We start from the raw sequence: 17,423 nt of genomic DNA, 5'->3' as shown, positions 1-17,423 counted from the left end.
TGACTATATTCCCTATGCTGTACATTACATCCCTGTAACTTATTTGTCTTATGAATACTAGTTTTTATCTCTTAATTCCCTACACGTATTTCTTTTATTTTTTTTCCATTTTTTAAATTGAAGCATAGTCAGTTTAAAATGTGTCAATTTCTAGTGTACAGCATAATGTTTCAGTCATAGATATACATACATATATGCCTTTTCATATTCTTTTTCATTATAGGTTACTGCAAGATATTGACTAGAGTTCCCTGTGCTGTACAGTAGAACCTTGCTGTTTATCTGTTTTATGTATAGTAGTTAGTATCTGCAAATCTCAAGCTCCCAATTTATCCCTCCACCCATCCTTTCCCCTGGAAACCCCCAGGTTTGTTTTCTTTGTCTGCTGGCATACATTTTGCCTCTCCCCCAGCCTCACTCCCTTCCAGTAACCACTGGTTTGTTCTCTGTATCTGTGAGTTTGTTTCTTTTTTGTTATATTTGATCATTTGTTTGTTTTTTAAAGATTCCACATATAAATGAAAATATGTACTACTTGTCTTTCTCTCTCTGACTTATTTCACTTATCATAATACCCTCCAGGTCTATTCATGTTACTGCAAATAGCAAATATTGTTCTTTTTATGGCTGAGAAATATTTCATTTTATAAATGTGCATATACATAATAAAGAAGAAAATCCATGTATATATCTGTCGATGGGGCAGGTTAGGTTGCTTCTATATCTTGGATATTATATGTAATGCTGTTATGAACTTTTGGGTACATATGTCTTTTTGAATTAGAGTTTTGCTTTTCTTTGGACTAATACCCAGGAGTGGGATTGCTGAATTGTGTGGCAGTTGTATCCCTTAATTGGTTTTTCTAGTTAGAGTTGACTTCATGATTTTTGTCTTTTAAACTTCGTACTAAATTTTTAAAGTGGTTGATCCACTGCCTTTACTATATATTTACCTTTACTAGTGAGATTTTTTCCTTTATGTATTTTATTTCTTGCTAGGGTCTGTTTCTTCACTTAAAGAAGCCCCTTTAACGTTTCTTGTAAGGCTGGTTTAGTGGTGACGAACTCTTTTAGTTTTTGCTTGTCTGGAAAACTCTCTCTCTCCTTCAATTCTGAGTGATAACCTTGCCAAGTAGAATATCCTTAATTTTAGGTTTTTTCCTTTCATCTCTTTAAATATATCATGCCACTACCTTCTGGCCTGCAAAGCTTCTTCTAAAAAATCAGCTGAGAGCCTTATGCAGGTGCCCTTGTATGTGACTCTCTGTTTTTCTCTTGCTGCTTTTAGAATTCGCTCTTTATCATTAACTTTTGTCACTTTAATTGTAATATGTCTTGATGAGGGTCTCTTTGGATTCATCTTGTTTGGGACCCTCTTGTGATTCTTGTGCCTGGATATCTGTTTCCTTCTTCAAGTTAGGAAAGTTTTTAGCCAAGTTTTCATAAAATAAATTTTCTGAACCTTTCTTTCTTCTTTTATTGGGACCCCTATGATGCAAATGTTAGGATGCTTGATGTCCCAGAGGTCCCTTAAAGTATCCTCATTAAAGAAATTCTTTTAAAAAGAAAAAAATAATAAAGTATCCTCATTAAAAACCTTTTTTTCTTTTTTCTTTTCTGATTGGGTGACTTTCACTCTTCCGTCTTCCAGGTCACTTCTGTATCACTAAATCTGCTGTTAATTTCCCTTAGTGTATACTTTATTTCATTTGTTGTATTCTTCTGCTCTGAGGGGTTCTTTATACATTTTTCTAGTTCTTTTTTGAAGTTCTCATGTATTCCTCTGTTCTTTTCTTGAGTTCAGTGAACATTTTTATGACCATTACTTTGAATTATTTGTCAGGTAAATTACTTTTATTTGTTTCACTAGGGTTTTTGTTTCCCTCTGGGGTTTGTTGTGTTCTTTGGTTTGGAATATATCCTTCTGCTTTCTCATTTTGTTTGACTTTCTCTGTCTCTATGAAATTAGGAGAAACAATCACCTATCTCAGTCTTGAAGGTATGTCCTTTGTGGGAGCACCTCTATGTAGTCTGTGTGTGCCCAGTGACTTTTGTGGGAAAACTTGATCTGATCTGAAGCATGCATGGGCCAGATCTTTTTCTGGGGCACACTGAGGCCATAGCCTTGGTAGGGGTGGGCTGGAGCTTGGGGGGAGGGGGGCTAAGGCTGGAGCCGGGAATGGGCTGGGGCTTCTCCTGAGTTGCACTGGTGACTGCCACTTTTGCAGAGGTAGACTGAAATCAGGGGAGCTTGAGTTAGAGCCCAGTGCAAGCTGCAGCATCTCCTTTGGTGTGCTGGTGGCCACTGCCTTGGCAGGTAGCAGGACTGGAGCTGGAAGGGCTGGAGCTGGAGCCTGCTGTAGCCTGGGAGGCAGGCTGGGGCTGTCTTGGCAGGCCAGCCAGAGCACCAGGCACTTTTTAATTTGCCACCTCTGTGCTGGGATTGGGAGCAAGCAAGTCTGTGTGCATGCCCTTTAAAAATATTCTTGGTTTCCTACAGCCATCTGGTAAGCCTCATTGGTTTTCAAAACCAGCCAAGAGGCTTGCCTTCCGAGCACCAGACCCCAATGTGGGGCATGAACACCTCACTCCTTTGGGTGGATTCCAAGCTTATGATATCTGCCTCCTCTTCTGGGTTGCTCTCTGGTGGTATGGGTCCTGACTAGATCACTTCTCACCTCTACCAGTCTCAGTATGATTTTCTCTTTATATCCTTGGTTGTAGAAGAGCTGTTCGGCTGGGCTTCAGGATGCTTTTGGAGAGAATTGTTCTACGCATCATTGTAGTTCTGTTCTGTTTGTGGGAGGAGGTGACCTCAGGGTCTTCCCACTTCACCATTAATCCCTCTTCCTCTTTAATTTTCTGTAATAGAATAAGCTTCCTTTTAAACACCTGTTTCCAATAATGGTGGCGGGAAAGAAACATAAACCAGTTCATTAAATGTATCTTAATCTTTTCCTGTTTAATATAGCCCAAGTTCAGGTAAGTAATTAGTTCGAAGTTCAGATACTAGCAGAAATGTTTATTTCCTTCAAAGACATCCTCTACCCGCTTCAAATCTGGGTTCAGGAGGGCTTGTATATTCTCAGGGCAAGAGAATTGGGCAGGAACCCTAGATCAAATAACTCTTTTTGGCCAGCTTCTCGATCCTAGTGGAAGTATAACTCATCTGGTCTCCAGGCGTTGACCTCTTGTGTATCTGCACTCATAATACATGGTTTATTTTCTCAGAATGGTCAAGGCCGGGTAGTAAACTCACTCTCACCCTCGGAGTCAGGTGGCAAAACCACTCAGTTCCTCTGGGTTTGCCACACTTGGCTTTCATTGTCCTTCAAAATTCTCTGAGTTGTGTCTTTTATCAGGTTTCTGGTAGATCCTCACACCCCATATCCTCTGCTAAAGGGTCAGCTCACACATTTCCGTAATGATCGCGGGGAGGTTTGCTAGCCTTCAACTCTCAGCTCCTTTCATGCCCATCATTGTAGGTATGGGAACGTTCAGAACCCTTTCACACAACAGGAGTGTGGAAAAAAACTTGTGTGTGCTATTTTTGTATCTCCCTCTGCCTAAACTTTACACAATATCCCGTTTTACTCTGCTTTCCAGAACTCCAAACAGGAAGCAGGGCAAAATCTTCCTCTGTGGTTTGCAATCTCTCATAATCCAGTCCCACCTTTGGTCAAGGCCTAGGCCTTTTTTCTAGGTAGGGATACTTTCTTCCCTAGGACAACGAGGCCCAGGGTCTAGTCTTAATATAATAAAGCTTCAGAGGAAGAATGAAACAATTACTGAGAATGTAAATACTTTGGGAAGTATTAAGAAAGATTGTTTTTGCCTTATAAGCAGTAGGTCAGAGAGTACACAGATATGGCTAAACTTATGCAGGTACTGCTTAATAACTGAAATTTTTGAAATACTGATCTGTCAGCCTTCTCACTTTATAGCTAAGTAATAGGGGCTCAGAGAAAGTTTTACAATACATTAATAGCAGGGCTGGGGTCAGAACCCAGGGATGTAGCCCTAAATTTTCTCTGTTATATTATGTTGAGATTTTTTTCCCAACAGGCTGTTAAACTCTATTCTTTGGAAATTTGAAATAAATTTTGCTGTATACACTAACACTGTTTTTGTCTTAGGAGAACTAGAAACACTTCAATTTCTACATTTACTCCTGTTTACGGAAAACATTTTTTAGGTTCTAATGATGATTAGAAACATTGTTGGGTCTGTCACTGAAAGGGAGTCACATTTCTCCACTGATTGTATTGTGTCTCTGTGGTAGCTCAGTGAAATCCCTTAAGTACACCTGGGGACTTCCACCCATTGGAATAATCTTTATTCCATAATCACTTATTTTTGCCTCTCTTTTGAAGGAAACCAGGACACGTCATCCCCTAACAGGTCTCTTTGACATAGAAAGTATTAGCACTTAGAAAAATAGCAGATGCAAGAGAGGCCCTCTGATTCCCCACCACACCTCCTTTTTACCTGAAAGTAGGAGATTAAACTCCCAGATGGAAGCCTATACCAGGAGGAAAGTAAACTTCTTATCATCAAGGACAAGAGGTTGAGATTGAGAGAATTCTATACCAATAGACCTTGTTGTATTGCTCTTTTGCTTTTTTTGTGTGTGTGTGTTTTGTTGTTGTTGTTGGGGGGCGGTAATTAACTTTATTTATTCTTGGAGGAGGTACTGGGGATCAAACCCAGGACCTCATGTATGCCAAGCATGAGCTATACCCTACCCCTCAATAGACCTTATTAAAAAAAATTCTAATCTTCCTTTAGGCTCCCCACATAGTGTAGTTATTTTTCCACAATTGTCTCTCTTTGTCTGACCTAATAAAAAAGCAAGTACTTTTTTGCCATTTCTTTTGGTTTTCATTCTTGTTAGGGCTCCTATGTCACACAAAATTTATACTAAATAAATTTGTATGCTTCTCTCCCATTAATCTGTCTTATGTCACTAAATTATACCCTAAGAGTATGTGTGTATATATACTTTCCCTCTCTCTCTCTCTTTGTATAGAGATAGAGAGGATAGAGAGAGAGAGAGACAGACAGACAGACAAAGATAGTCAGATATTTTAAGGACTTGGCTCCTATGATTGTGGGGGCTGGAAATCTGCAGAGCAGACCAGCAGGCTGGAGTCTCAGGGACAGACTGATGTTGCAGTCTTGAGTCTGCAACACTGGTAAGTTAGAGGTAGAATTCCTTCTTCCTCAGAGGACCTCAGTCTTTTCTGCATGGTTCACATCTGTTATTGACAACTGCTAATGCCTCCCCTGTGCGTGGTTGGCATCTTACTGCCCAGTGCTCCCACCAACATCTCCACTTCTAATTTGCTGCATCCTTTAAGGGTCCCTGGAGTGCCAGGTTCCCTGGTGTCTTCTGCTCTAGGCAGCAGAGTGAAGAAGCTTAACTCTGCCAGTTTAAAATGCATCTCACTTTATTACCTGAGTATTGAAGCATTGTGACTTGCTCCCCTTTCCTGTGCTTCTCTTAGAGTCTTAGTAAAAACAACAGTATTTCTGCTGCATTCCTCCCAAGCCTACCTCCCTTCCTTGGATCTAGTCCTGGGAATTAGTCATTAAGCTAGGAGCTTGCTATCCTGCCAACATACTTCTCATCCAGTGTGAGAGCTGTGTGCCAAAACAGTCCTCTTCTCCCAGACATTCCAATCTGCCCATGACTGTCAACATCAGCCCCTTCTCCCCAAGGCTTATGTTTCACTTTTAATACATTTTATCGCACAACTGTCATTGTACAAGTTAGAAAGCTGAAGCCCAAGGAAAGGTAAACTTTGACTTTGCCGGAGGTCAATTGCAACGATAGATGTAAAGGAATCAGGGTTCCAGTCTGTCTCTCTGATTCCAGACACCAGCTACACCTCACTGGCTGTAAGAGATGCAAAAATTAAAGACACAGTACCCTCTCTCAAAGAGTTCACAACCTGGAAGCACAGTCTACAATATGTAGCTTGGATCACTTGTACATTTTGACAATGGATGTTGACTGATGGGATTAGCAATGGGTCAGATTTCAGACGTTGTGGTCCTGAAGAGGCATTTTGCATGGGGAGGGTTTCTGCTGCCCCTTGGAAGAGTGATTTGCAAACTAGGGTATGCATTAGAATCTGCTGTTAAAAGTACAGGTCCCAGAAGCTTTTTCAAACCTATCAAGTCAGAATCTCCAGGTAAGGGGCGCAGAAATCTTTATTTAACAGACTCCTAAGATGAGTCTTAAACCCACACCACTCTGAAGACGGATATTTGGGACTCACCTACTTAAAAACTATCAGAAAGGCAGCTGCCTAAGAGACCACTGACTTAAAGAAGGAGCTAGACAAGGAACTGAAGCAAAGGAGAATAAAGCCAGGTGATGAGAGGTGGCGTCAAGGGAAGAGGCTTAGGAATTGGACCTATGTGATAAAATAAAGACTCCATTGTGAAACACCTAGACTGAAAGGCACACCAGCTAGACTGAGCCAATGCCCAGCCCCTTTGGCAGCAGGTGCTGGTAGTCCTGTCACTAGGGACTTGGAAAAAAAAGGAGCAGCTGGTGGTTTCTATGGAGACAATTTCAACTTTGAACAGTAGGCTGGAGTATTTTGAATGACCTAAATTAGCAAGCAACAGGCAAGTGTCCAGTGGTTCTAGCTGGCTCAGTAAGCCATCCTGCTCCTGTCTGCTTCCTGGGGTTGAATTCAAGGTGAGTCGGGGCTGTCATGGACAAGTAGAAAAGCTCTGCTTTCTGATTTCAGCAGCAGGGCGCCTGGGAAAGCTGCTTTCATCTTGCTGTGTGTGTTCTCTCACCTCAGTGGGTAGCACAGTTCTCCAAAGAGCCAACAATTACCATGCCAGGCGGTTTATTTCTCAAATGCAGATTTACGTCAGATGCACCAACCTAACCAAAAGATTGCTTAGAGACTATTTGGGAGACAAAATGCACACTTGACTGCAAAAGTCAGGGTCCAGCTAATGTGAGCTAACAGAGATTGTTTCTTGACACAAGGAATTTTTCTCTTGGATTTATTGCTTGGGAGGAGGGAGTGCTGTGATGGAGAAAGAAAAACAACAATGTCCCAAGGGAACAGAATTTTTGTTTCTTGATTAGTAACAGTAATTTGAACTTCTACGGGTGACCTTTTGCTCTCTTTTATTCTTTGTGTCCTGCCTTCTGATGTGTTGATGTCCTGCCAGTTCCTGACCACCCTTCCTCTAACAGGTCAGGGTCTCCCAGTGGTGCAGGCTTGATCTCCGCCTTCACCCTGGGAGTCTGGAGGTCTGACACCTGCTCAATAATGTGGCTTTCAGCTTTCAGACCCTATCAGGTTGCTTCCATTTTGCCAAAGGTTCCCTGTCCAACTGCCATGAGACGACACTTGTGTGAGTTCTTATTTCTTTCTCCCTGGCTGCTTTGTGTCTTTGGTTTCAATAACAGTTTGCAGTGTGCAGAGTCCTGCCTTCTGCTGCAAAGAAGTGGGGAAGCCTGGGGATTTTATTGCATTGGCTTTTGAGGAGTCTCCCATCTTCAGAAATAGCCTAGACAAATTCAGCTGGGCTTCTCTTCTATCTTCACACTCTCTCTGAGATATGTCACTCAGTTTTTTTCCTTGTTCATCTGTTATTTATTCTTTCACTTAATTCCTCAAACATTTACCGAGCAATGACTATGTGCCAGGCATTACTCCAGGAACTGAGGAATAGGGTGTTGAACAAGGTAAACTGTTCCCATCAGAGCAGTGCTGTCCAATAGAATATTCTGTGATGATGGGAGTGTTTGATATCCAGATGGTCCGCTACAGTAGCCACCAGTTGCACGTGGCTAATGAGCAATTAAAATGTGGTTCATGTGACTGAGGAGCTAAATTTTAAATTTTTTGTATTTTTAATGAATTGAAATTTAATTAGCTGCACATACAAAGAGACAGACAGATAAGGAAGCAGATTTTTACAATACCATATGCTAAGTTTGTCATGAGATGGTTGGTTAGCCTAGTAAATAGATTGGGGTGAAAGGCTTTGATTGAATTAAATGATCAAGGGTGTCAAACACAAAGGGAAGTCCATGTCCAAGACTGACAGACTCAGCGGGAAAAGAAATAATGAGCCCCTTTAAATTCAGACAGTTTATTGCTTATGTAGATAGTGAAGGCAAAGGAAGCCAAGGGTGCATGAGTCTGGGTCCTTGTCTCACACACCAAAAGGATGGCACTGAAACAAAAAGAACCAGGAATCTTCAGCACAGTTGTGAGATACCCTGTGGCTGAGAAGCTGATCCCAGACTGCAGCCCAGGGGTCCCAGAGCCTGCAGCTCTGCCCTGAAGGGGTGCAGGGATGAGAAGAAAAGTCCTATGCCTCTCCAGAACCAGGGAAGTGGGTGGGAAAACCGCCTCATGGTGGGTCCCACCAGACTGGGAGAGACAGATGGGAAAACAGTCTCACGAAGCCTCTTTTGAAGACAACTTATCTTGTCATGTTTCCGGGAGGATCACAAGGCATTCCACCCAGATTTAGGTCATATGGTGGTTCAAGTTTTGTCTGTGGAAACACGGAAGTTCTCCAGGGTGCTATGATAGAGCCATTCCTCTGCAAAGGATCTTAAATGCTTGGCCAAAGCATTCAGACTTTACCTTCAAATGAAGCTGGCAGCCATTATAAATTTAAAGCAGTAGAGAAATTTGATTATTTTTGAGCTTTATAAAGTTCTGTCTGACAACACTGTAGAGATTAGACTGGAGCAGAAAACCCTATAAAGAGAGAGAAAGTATTGGGTAAAATGGGTAAGAGTTCATAGGAATGGAGAGAGAGTCCACAATCATTTAATGAATACATGGGATGTGAAGGGCTCATGTACAGTGAAAACGACAGACACATCAGGCAGGATCCTGCCCTCAAGAAATTTACAGATTAACAGGGCAAAGGAAACACAGCACACGTGACTCTAATGTTCAAGAAACATGTGAAGTGCTCTGAGTGGCATGGTGGAGAGCCCGGTGAAGGAAGAGCTCCCTTCAGCTGGGTGTCCCTGTACACAGTAGGTGCTTTATTGATGATGATGACAATACAGTGTTAGACAGTATTAGTTTTAAGTCTTCTTACAACTTATTCTGAAAACGTGAGGGACTGGCTCTGGCAGGCAATAAATTGCGCCTTATCAACTAACAAATTAACCCCTATCGCAATATGTGGATAAATTGGAATCCAATTGAGAATAAGACAATAGAGATGGAATACAGGGAAAGCAGGAAAAAAACTGTAAAGGTTAAGCATGGTGAGAGGTGGCGAGGAGAAGGCTGGAGGGCTTTGGGTACCGGGGGCAGGGTTAACTTGCCTTTACCACTGGAAATATTCACTGATGACTCCACACCTCCCAGTTCCCATCCCCACATTTTGGTATTTGCATTTTGCCTGTGGTCCTTCCTCCTCCAGAGGGTGGTCAGTTGATACTTATTGCCTCGGGAAAGGATGGCACACTAGAAAGAGAAAAACGAAGACCTTTTCCTGGCCTTTGAGTTGCAAAAAGCCCAATGGATGATGTGAATTTCAGAAGTCACAAGTCGCTGTGTTTTGTTTGGCCCACACCTTGGGGTTTGTTTGTTTGTATTGTTGTTGGGTGGTTTTATGTGTATGTATTTTTAAAAACAGAATACATTTGAACGCCTTCAGATGGGCAGGTAGTATCAGGCTCACGACAGTCTTAGACCTCGTTCATCTCTGGCCTTTATCTACAAATCTGTATTACCTTCCTGGCCTCTGTAGGTATCTGAATTGGGAACCCCTGGCATCCGTTGTATAACAGGTTTAGAAGAATGTATAATAACGTGTGAGCAGAGCCTCCCCACTCCCAGTCTTTGAGCACTGCCATAGTCACAGGGAACTTTCTTGAGCTCCCAGAAAAAGCAGGGTGCTCTGAATTCTGTGATCACATCTCTGCCACCTGGAGGAAAAAGGACTCCAAAGAGAAATTACCCTGAATCTAGAAAAATAAAAAATAAAAGACATGTCGTGCACATGTGGGCTTGTGGACTAAAATTTCATCCTCCTGTTTCATCGCTAGTCCTGCCACAGTGTACACCAGGGTATATATTTGAAAATTTCAGAGTTAGGGACAGGGAAAGGGCAAGATGAAGTTAAAGTCAAGAAAGAAGTAGGATAGAAAAGCAGGAGGGAGAAGCTAGGAAAAGAATGAGCTTTCATATTGCTACCCTCATTTGGGGGAAATAAGTAAGGTTTATACATAGGGTCAGATGGCACTGGTTAAAATTCTCGCTTCATCATAACAACCAGGCAAGCTTGGATGAGCCATTTAACTGGCTGAGCTAAATTTCTTAATTTATAATGTAAGGATAATAATAGTTTTTTATTCCCACAGGTCTGTTGCAAGGGTCATGAGAAATAATGACCATCAAAGGGTCTTGAAAAGTGCAAAGGCTTTCCTGTGGGAATTCATATTACCCAGTGACTAGTGTTTAGTAAGTGCTTGATAATTGTTTGTTACTAGAGGAAAAAAAAAAGGGAATTGAAGGGAGAATTGAATTCCAAGGCCATTTAAAATAACCAGTCCCTTTACTTGTCAAATAATTGTGACATTTGATTTGTCTTGTCAATTTTCCTGGAGCCATTGCTTCATTTTTCAGTTGTTCATTAAAGACCATGCACGTGGAACAGCGCTTGTCTTACCAGCTAACGTAAATCCCAGTGATAAGGGGCTTCACTGTCAAGACAGAAATTTTTGGTGTGTGGCCTCTTGATGGCAATTCTCTGTCACTGATCTTCCGAGTCTTGTCCCTCATCCTTCAATTCTCTTCCTCCATTTAAAATTTATCTTCAAGTTTATCCCTCCATCAGACATAATTGTAAAATGTAAATTCTTACTGAAGGATAAAAGAGTGGCATAATAAATAACAAAATGAGAAAAATTCTCTAAAAAAAACCCCACTTATTAAAATGCTCTTCTTATAGCATCCATACTTCACAATATTCATAAATAATAGCAAAGTGTCAGGGTGCAGCTGACTGCAGTGTGTAAAAATTTATTAGAATGTAAATTTCCCTCTATATTATATAGAGTTTGTTCACTCCTTTAACTCATTCTATGGAGCATAAGGGGAGATGGGAGTAGGTAATGCAGGAAGGAGAGGCAAACATTATCGGTCTATTGTTTTCCTCTCCTTGCAATATAGAGGTCACTAACCATCAACAGCCTCCCCTACTTGCATCCAAAACTGAGAATAGACCCAACCACCTGAATGTGGTCCTTTCACATACTGCCCTATGGGGATGAACACCTTGTAAAGGAATCACTGATAGAACTGCTCAGTTACCCTCCAGCAATGTGTGCACTAGCATCACATGACACTTGAAGTTCAAAAATTCTTCCTTTTTTTCCCAATTAAAAGCTCTTGTGGAAACTGTAGGGCATTTGGCAGAACCTCGGAGTTCCTCAGAACCCGAGCTGAGAATCCCTGGTGTATAGGCACAAAGTCTTTGGGTTTGTGTGTGTTTGTGTCAGCACACAAGTGAGTCTGTATGTGTGTATGTATTTTAATCCTGGACTTTTCCTGTTTCTTGACTCTATCAGGGAGTATTATATATGGAACAGATGACACATGGGGTTGTTAAGTCTGAAATCTGTTAGACTTACAGCCGATTTCTGAGAAAGCTATCTGTCCGACTTTGCCTTGGATGCCTACCAAATCCTCATGAGGGCACACCTGCCTTGTCAAACTGTGAAAGATGACTTTTTTTTTCAGCCCATATTCCAATGGCAACAACTGTAAGGTTACTGATCATATGGCCACTTCCTAGTATTTGTTTGATCGGGAAACCTGAGACATCATTCACAAGTACACACCATTGACTTATCAAGTGACCTCTCGCTCACTGTTTGTTTGTTTGTTTGTGTTTGTTTGTTTATGTCAAACCCATCTCATCCTCTAGGGAAAACTCCTGCTTCTTACAGGAAGTTTCATTATAACACAATCTCTTGCGTATACCTTGGTGTAAATGGCAAAAATTTAGACATGGGATACTAACGACCGTTACAGGGAATTTCTGACAAGTCAGAATCCATGAATTTACACATTTAACCAGAGGTCTGGAAAGATTAGGAGACAAAACAGCAAGCACAGTCAGCTAAGTGCTGAGACCCCAAAACAAAATTCTCTCTGAAGTCTTCTGAAACCTATCTTCTTGCATCTCTTTCTCCGATGCTCATCTGCATAACCCCAGCCCTTCTCAATGAGCAACTCGTCCTTTCCTCAGGGGTTTCTCAGGATAGGAACAATCACATTTCTCTCTGCTCTGTTCTGTCCCTCTTTCCTCGAACTCCCACACTCTATCCCAAAGCTGACTTTCTGTGATTACCTGGATATAGTTTCTGAATTTTATGGATTGATGCCACCATCTTCCACCAAAAACTCTTCAAGTATTGAGGAAAAACATTCACAATCATTTTATTCAAAACTATTCTGTTGATCTGAGTTCGGGTTTACATCAAATGGTCAGTAATGCTGGTTGTTGTTGGGGGATCAGGTTGGAGGGAGTGTGTTCTTTGTGGAAAATCACTTTCTTAAACGAAGCACAAAATGCATTTTCCCTTGACCCACTCTGTCCTCCAATGACTCCAATGACTTTTTCTATGAGAATAATTAGAACAGCAGAACAGACAGGTTGGCTTTTTTCTTTGGCTATCACTCATTCAGGGCCAAACTTACAGCCCACAAAATGCTCTGCTTTTCATGCTCCAGGTTTTCTTTGACCAGTGTCTCTAATTCTAGTTCATATTTTCCCAGATCCTATTTTAATTTTATTTTATTCTGTCTCCATCACCCATATACCTTTGTGGAATGAGGTATAAAAGAAAGGAGAGAAAGGAAAGGAAGAAGGAAGGAAGGAAGGCAGGAGAGAGAGGATACCCCAAATTTTGCTCATAAAGGAGCAGATTATGAAATAGCTGATCAAAGGTATATTACACTCTATTAACAACAAGCTATAGTTGACATTTATCACTCTATTGGAAAGCCACAAAAGTAGATCATGAAGTTTTATTTTCCCTTAAAGGAAACAAATAATGGGAACTCTGAAAAGAGCTGGTGATAGGTCTTACAATGGCAGGGAGGGATTGGAAACGAACGAAAGAAAGAAACAAAGAAAGAAAGGCTATATTTCTTGTTTATGTAGACACAGGAGTTGAAAAGCAGCACTGATCCTTCCTATAAAGCCTTCACGCATTACCCCTTCAAATCCTAGCCAACACCTGTGAAATAGGTCACCTGGGAATTATCTCAGCAGAAGAACTGAAGCGCAACTTACCTAAAACCACAAAACTAAGATTTCCTACAGTGTTGTAATAAGGCAGTGGGCTGCAGTGTCAGAGCTAGCTTGGCTTTCCGGTTCTCCTGTGAATTATTTACACTGCTTGGAGCCTGCCACTTAGCCTACATCCTCAAGTGTGAAATGAGAATGTGAGTCCTTTCTGCTCGCCTTGTTTTCCCTCCTCCAAATGTTCTGTGTATTTCACAACGTGCCCCCAGAAGTCTACCTTGGCCAGACCTAATACAAGCCTTGTTGGGGCCTCTCCCTGAAAATTTAAGTTCCTATTCAGAGTCTTCTCTCCCCTGCAGGGCAAGGAATACCAGCAGGTTCCTTTGCCGGTTGACAATGTCCCAACTGACAGCCACCCCAGCAAGTGCCCTTGCAGACGAGCCTGTGCACATCCGAGCGACGGGCCTGCCTCCCTTGCAGATGGTGACCCTTGTGGCATCTCTGAAGGATGAGAAGGGGACTCTGTTCCAGTCCAGAGCTTTCTACAGGGCCAACGAGGCTGGTGAGCTGGACCTGAAGCAGGCGCCTGCCTTGGGAGGTGACTATGTGGGGGTCCATCCGATGGGCCCCTTCTGGTCTCTGAAGCCTGATAAGGGTTTTAGGAGGCTGCTCAAGCGCGATGTGATGAACAGCCCCTTTTGGGTCACTCTGCAGCTATATGACTCACTTTATCTCCAAGATTCAGCCCCGGGCGAGCCCAGGGCCAGCCAAGTGGTGCAGCGCTGGTTCTCCAGTCCTGGGGTCCAGCGGGTGAAGATCCACGAAGGCCGCTTGCGAGGAGCCCTTTTCCTCCCTCCAGGTGAGAATCATCTCTGGTGACAGAGAAAAAACATGGCTGTTGGTGGAAATGAAAACAAAAACCGAAGGCATCCGATTACTGGAGAACCAGTATTTCCTACAGTGTTTTAGAAGCCCCCTGCCACATCCTTGTGGGTGTGAAAGTGGAATTCTTTCTGCTCCACCCGTCCTTCAGCGGCTACCTCCCTGGCCCTCTTGTTACTGTTCCTGATTCCATGCTCTTCTTTTTGTTGCTCTTAGGGGAAGGCCCTTTCCTGGGACTCATTGACTTGTTTGGGGGCACCGGCGGCTTAGTGGATTTTCGGGCCAGTCTTTTGGCTTCCCGTGGCTTTGCAGTGCTGGCATTAGCATATTTTGCCTATGAAGACCTGCCTCAAAAGCTGCAGGAAGTGGACCTGGAATACTTTGAGGAAGGTGCCAACTTGCTACTAGCTCATCCCAAGGTATTTAAAATGCTTTTCATTTTACCTGGTAACATGATAGCAAAAAAAAAAAAAAAAAAATCACAAATGTCTGTTCTGCCTACTTTATCAGTGTGTTTAGACTTGGGTATAACACAGTTGACAGTTAAAATGGGGATAATAATCTACCTTATAGGATCGTTAAATTGATTAGGATCAGTTTAATGCTTACTGGCACAAAGAGGACAACAAATGGTGAATATATTATCATTCTTTTCATTTTCTAGTTCCAAAATGTTCAACAATCAGGTTATTTCTTACAGTTCAAGCTAACATGGCAAAACAATCATATCACCTAACATTTCTTAAGTGACTATTTGTTTGACTCTATGCTAAATACTTTATATGCACCATCTCATTTAATGCTCACAATTACCTTGTGAAGTTAGTGCTTTTGACAATGTCCTCAGTTTTCAGATGAGAAGGCATACTCACTTCAGTTAAGTAAGGTGTCGAAGCTACATGGCCAGAAAGTGACAGAGCCCTTCTGTCACTTTGTTCTGTCTTTGTTCCAAACCATTAAGTCATCCTGACTCCCCAGTTTGTATCATAATCTCCTGGGAGAGCCTTGACTCCTCGTAAGAAGAGAGGATATGTTTCCAGTTGGAGCATCACTGGTGTCCTCACCTTGAGTGTTATCATCATCATTATCAAATACATGTGTGATTTTTCTAAGCATATTTGCGTCTTTTTAAAGGTTGCCTAGAAGGAATTCAATCCCAGATAAAACGTTTTCAAGTCAATTTTTAAAATTTCAAATGTAACTATTTGTGACATTGTCTGACAAAAAAGGTCAACTGCCAAAATTAAATTTGTGTTTAGATTCAGCAGAAGAGATTCAATTCCCACCTCTGCCCCATAATAGATACTGTCGTAGCCTTCACTGAAACTTAAACTTCCTAAATCTCCATTTTCTTGTTGGAAGGACTGAGATAATGTATGTAAAGCACTTAGCAGAGGGCCTAGCTTATAGTAAGCTCATTAAATCCACCTTGTCACCTTCATCCATCTGGTTCTTCTCCCTTCTTTTCTCCACACCCTCAACCCATCCCAAAGTGTTTTAGGTTCTACTTCTGAGTCTTTCTCGATATAGCACAACTTCTTCATCCTCCCTGCCACTGTTGTAGTTCATTCCCTCATGATTGCTCACCTGTGATACTGCAGTCGTGCATTCATCGAGTTCCTGTCTCCAGTCAGCCCTCCTCCTTAACTTCCTGATCCATTCCTCAGGAGATGGTTCCCAAACAGGGATGCACATTGGAGTTCCTTGGGGATACCTTATAAGTATCAGATTCTTGGCCCCCCTCAGACCTATTGAAGTAGATCTCAAAAAGTTGGGTCTCAGAATGCTCTGATTTTAAAACGTTTTTTTTTCAATAATTTTGATGACAGAAAGGTGCTGAGAATACAATTGTGAGTGAAGTCAACATACAAAGTCGCTACAAGGATGCTGCTCTACCCCAGGACGGGCCACCTCTTACAGCCGCCCTAGGGGCCCTTGTGCTCTACGTCCGTGCACCCGGACATATTTGCTCATTTTGCCCAGAATGCCCTTCCTTTCCTCATTCATCTCTGACTTCCTCCCTTCCTCTGCTCCCTCAGCCAACCACAAAGGGAAGGACTCCCTCCTGGGACCTAGTACTTTTCCTACTGGCTTGGGTACTGAAATTCAGTTGTTCAAAGAATCCAAGTCTTTCATCTTTACCCTCCCAATGCTTGCTGGAGTAGCCCTTAGATTAATGAATATGCAAATCCTTTGTAGCTATAAAATGCTATTTAAATATGAATTACATTTACCTAATATTTGAAAGAAACCAGGAGACCTCTTTTCCTAGCTGGAGAGAAGAATTTGATTCTTCAGAAATCTTACCTGCCTCTGCTCTTGTGGTGTTGAGTGTTGCTGGCGCATTAGACCCTTTTTGCCTTTATAGAACTTCACTTTTGATGAGGAGTTTTTCTTTCTTTTCTTTTACTCATCTTCCTAACAGTCCTGCCAGGTAGAGAACATGATCACCCTCACAGGGCAATAAAGCTTAGCCAGGGTAAGTAGGTAGTGTTCTCTCTCAATCACAGAAGCTGGGAATCCCTAGTGCAAGGACTCCCAACCCACATTTTCTGACTTTTCCCATCACTAGCTTACTGGCTGATAGGACAGCTCTTTCTCGGAGTATGCCTGTAATGAGTTCCCTTTTGTCCTTCAGGTTCAAGGTCCCGGAATCGGAGTGGTCTCTATGAGCAAAGGTGCAGAGATTGGGCTGGCCATGGCCTGCTTCCTGAAGCAGGTGGTGGCCACTGTCTGCATCAACGGGTCCAATGCCGTCTTTGAATGTCCGCTCAGGTACCAGGATCTGGTTATAGCATCCATCCCCTCATTTCCAGAGCGCATGGATGTCCACCCCATGGGGGCTGCACGCCTCCGCCACTACAGGGGGGACCCCCGGGATGAACTGAATCAGCAGAGTGTGCTTCCTATTGAAAAGGCCCAGGGTCAGATCCTCTTCATTATAGGGGAGGATGATGAATGCTATAATAGCAAAAAATACGCTGAGCAGGCCCTTGACCAGCTGCGGAACCACGGGAAAAGCAATGGAAGGATGCTGCTCTACCCCAAGACGGGCCACCTCTTAGAGCCGCCCTATGGGCCCCTGTGCTCTGCGTCTGTGCACCCAAGCTATGGCCTCTTCCGCCCCATCCTCTGGGGCGGGGAGCCTGCTGCTCATGCAGCAGCCCAGGTACACGCCTGGGGAGAGATCCAGAAGTTCCTCAGGCAACACCTCATTCAGAGCAGAAGCAAATTCTGAATAAGAGTGATGATGAGGCGGGGAGACAAAA

The 17,423-nt window shown here is 42.6% G+C and overlaps 1 protein-coding gene across 1 annotated transcript in view; it reads left to right on the top strand.

Moving 5' to 3' along the window:
* BAAT (bile acid-CoA:amino acid N-acyltransferase) overlaps positions 1-17,423 on the top strand; it is a 23,230-nt gene extending 5,807 nt beyond the window's left edge. The window contains exons 2-4 of the mRNA XM_072959819.1: positions 13,632-14,131; positions 14,371-14,573; positions 16,793-17,423. Of these exons, the coding sequence (XP_072815920.1) occupies positions 13,669-14,131; positions 14,371-14,573; positions 16,793-17,392 (1,266 nt within the window). The 5' untranslated portion in view covers positions 13,632-13,668 and the 3' untranslated portion in view covers positions 17,393-17,423. The remainder of the gene's footprint in view (positions 1-13,631; positions 14,132-14,370; positions 14,574-16,792) is intronic.

Source organism: Vicugna pacos, chromosome 4, assembly GCF_048564905.1.
Source record: "Vicugna pacos chromosome 4, VicPac4, whole genome shotgun sequence".
Classification (NCBI taxonomy): domain Eukaryota; kingdom Metazoa; phylum Chordata; class Mammalia; order Artiodactyla; family Camelidae; genus Vicugna; species Vicugna pacos.
Note: the sequence above shows the minus strand (reverse complement) of the source record. Positions and strands in the feature narration are given on the sequence as shown.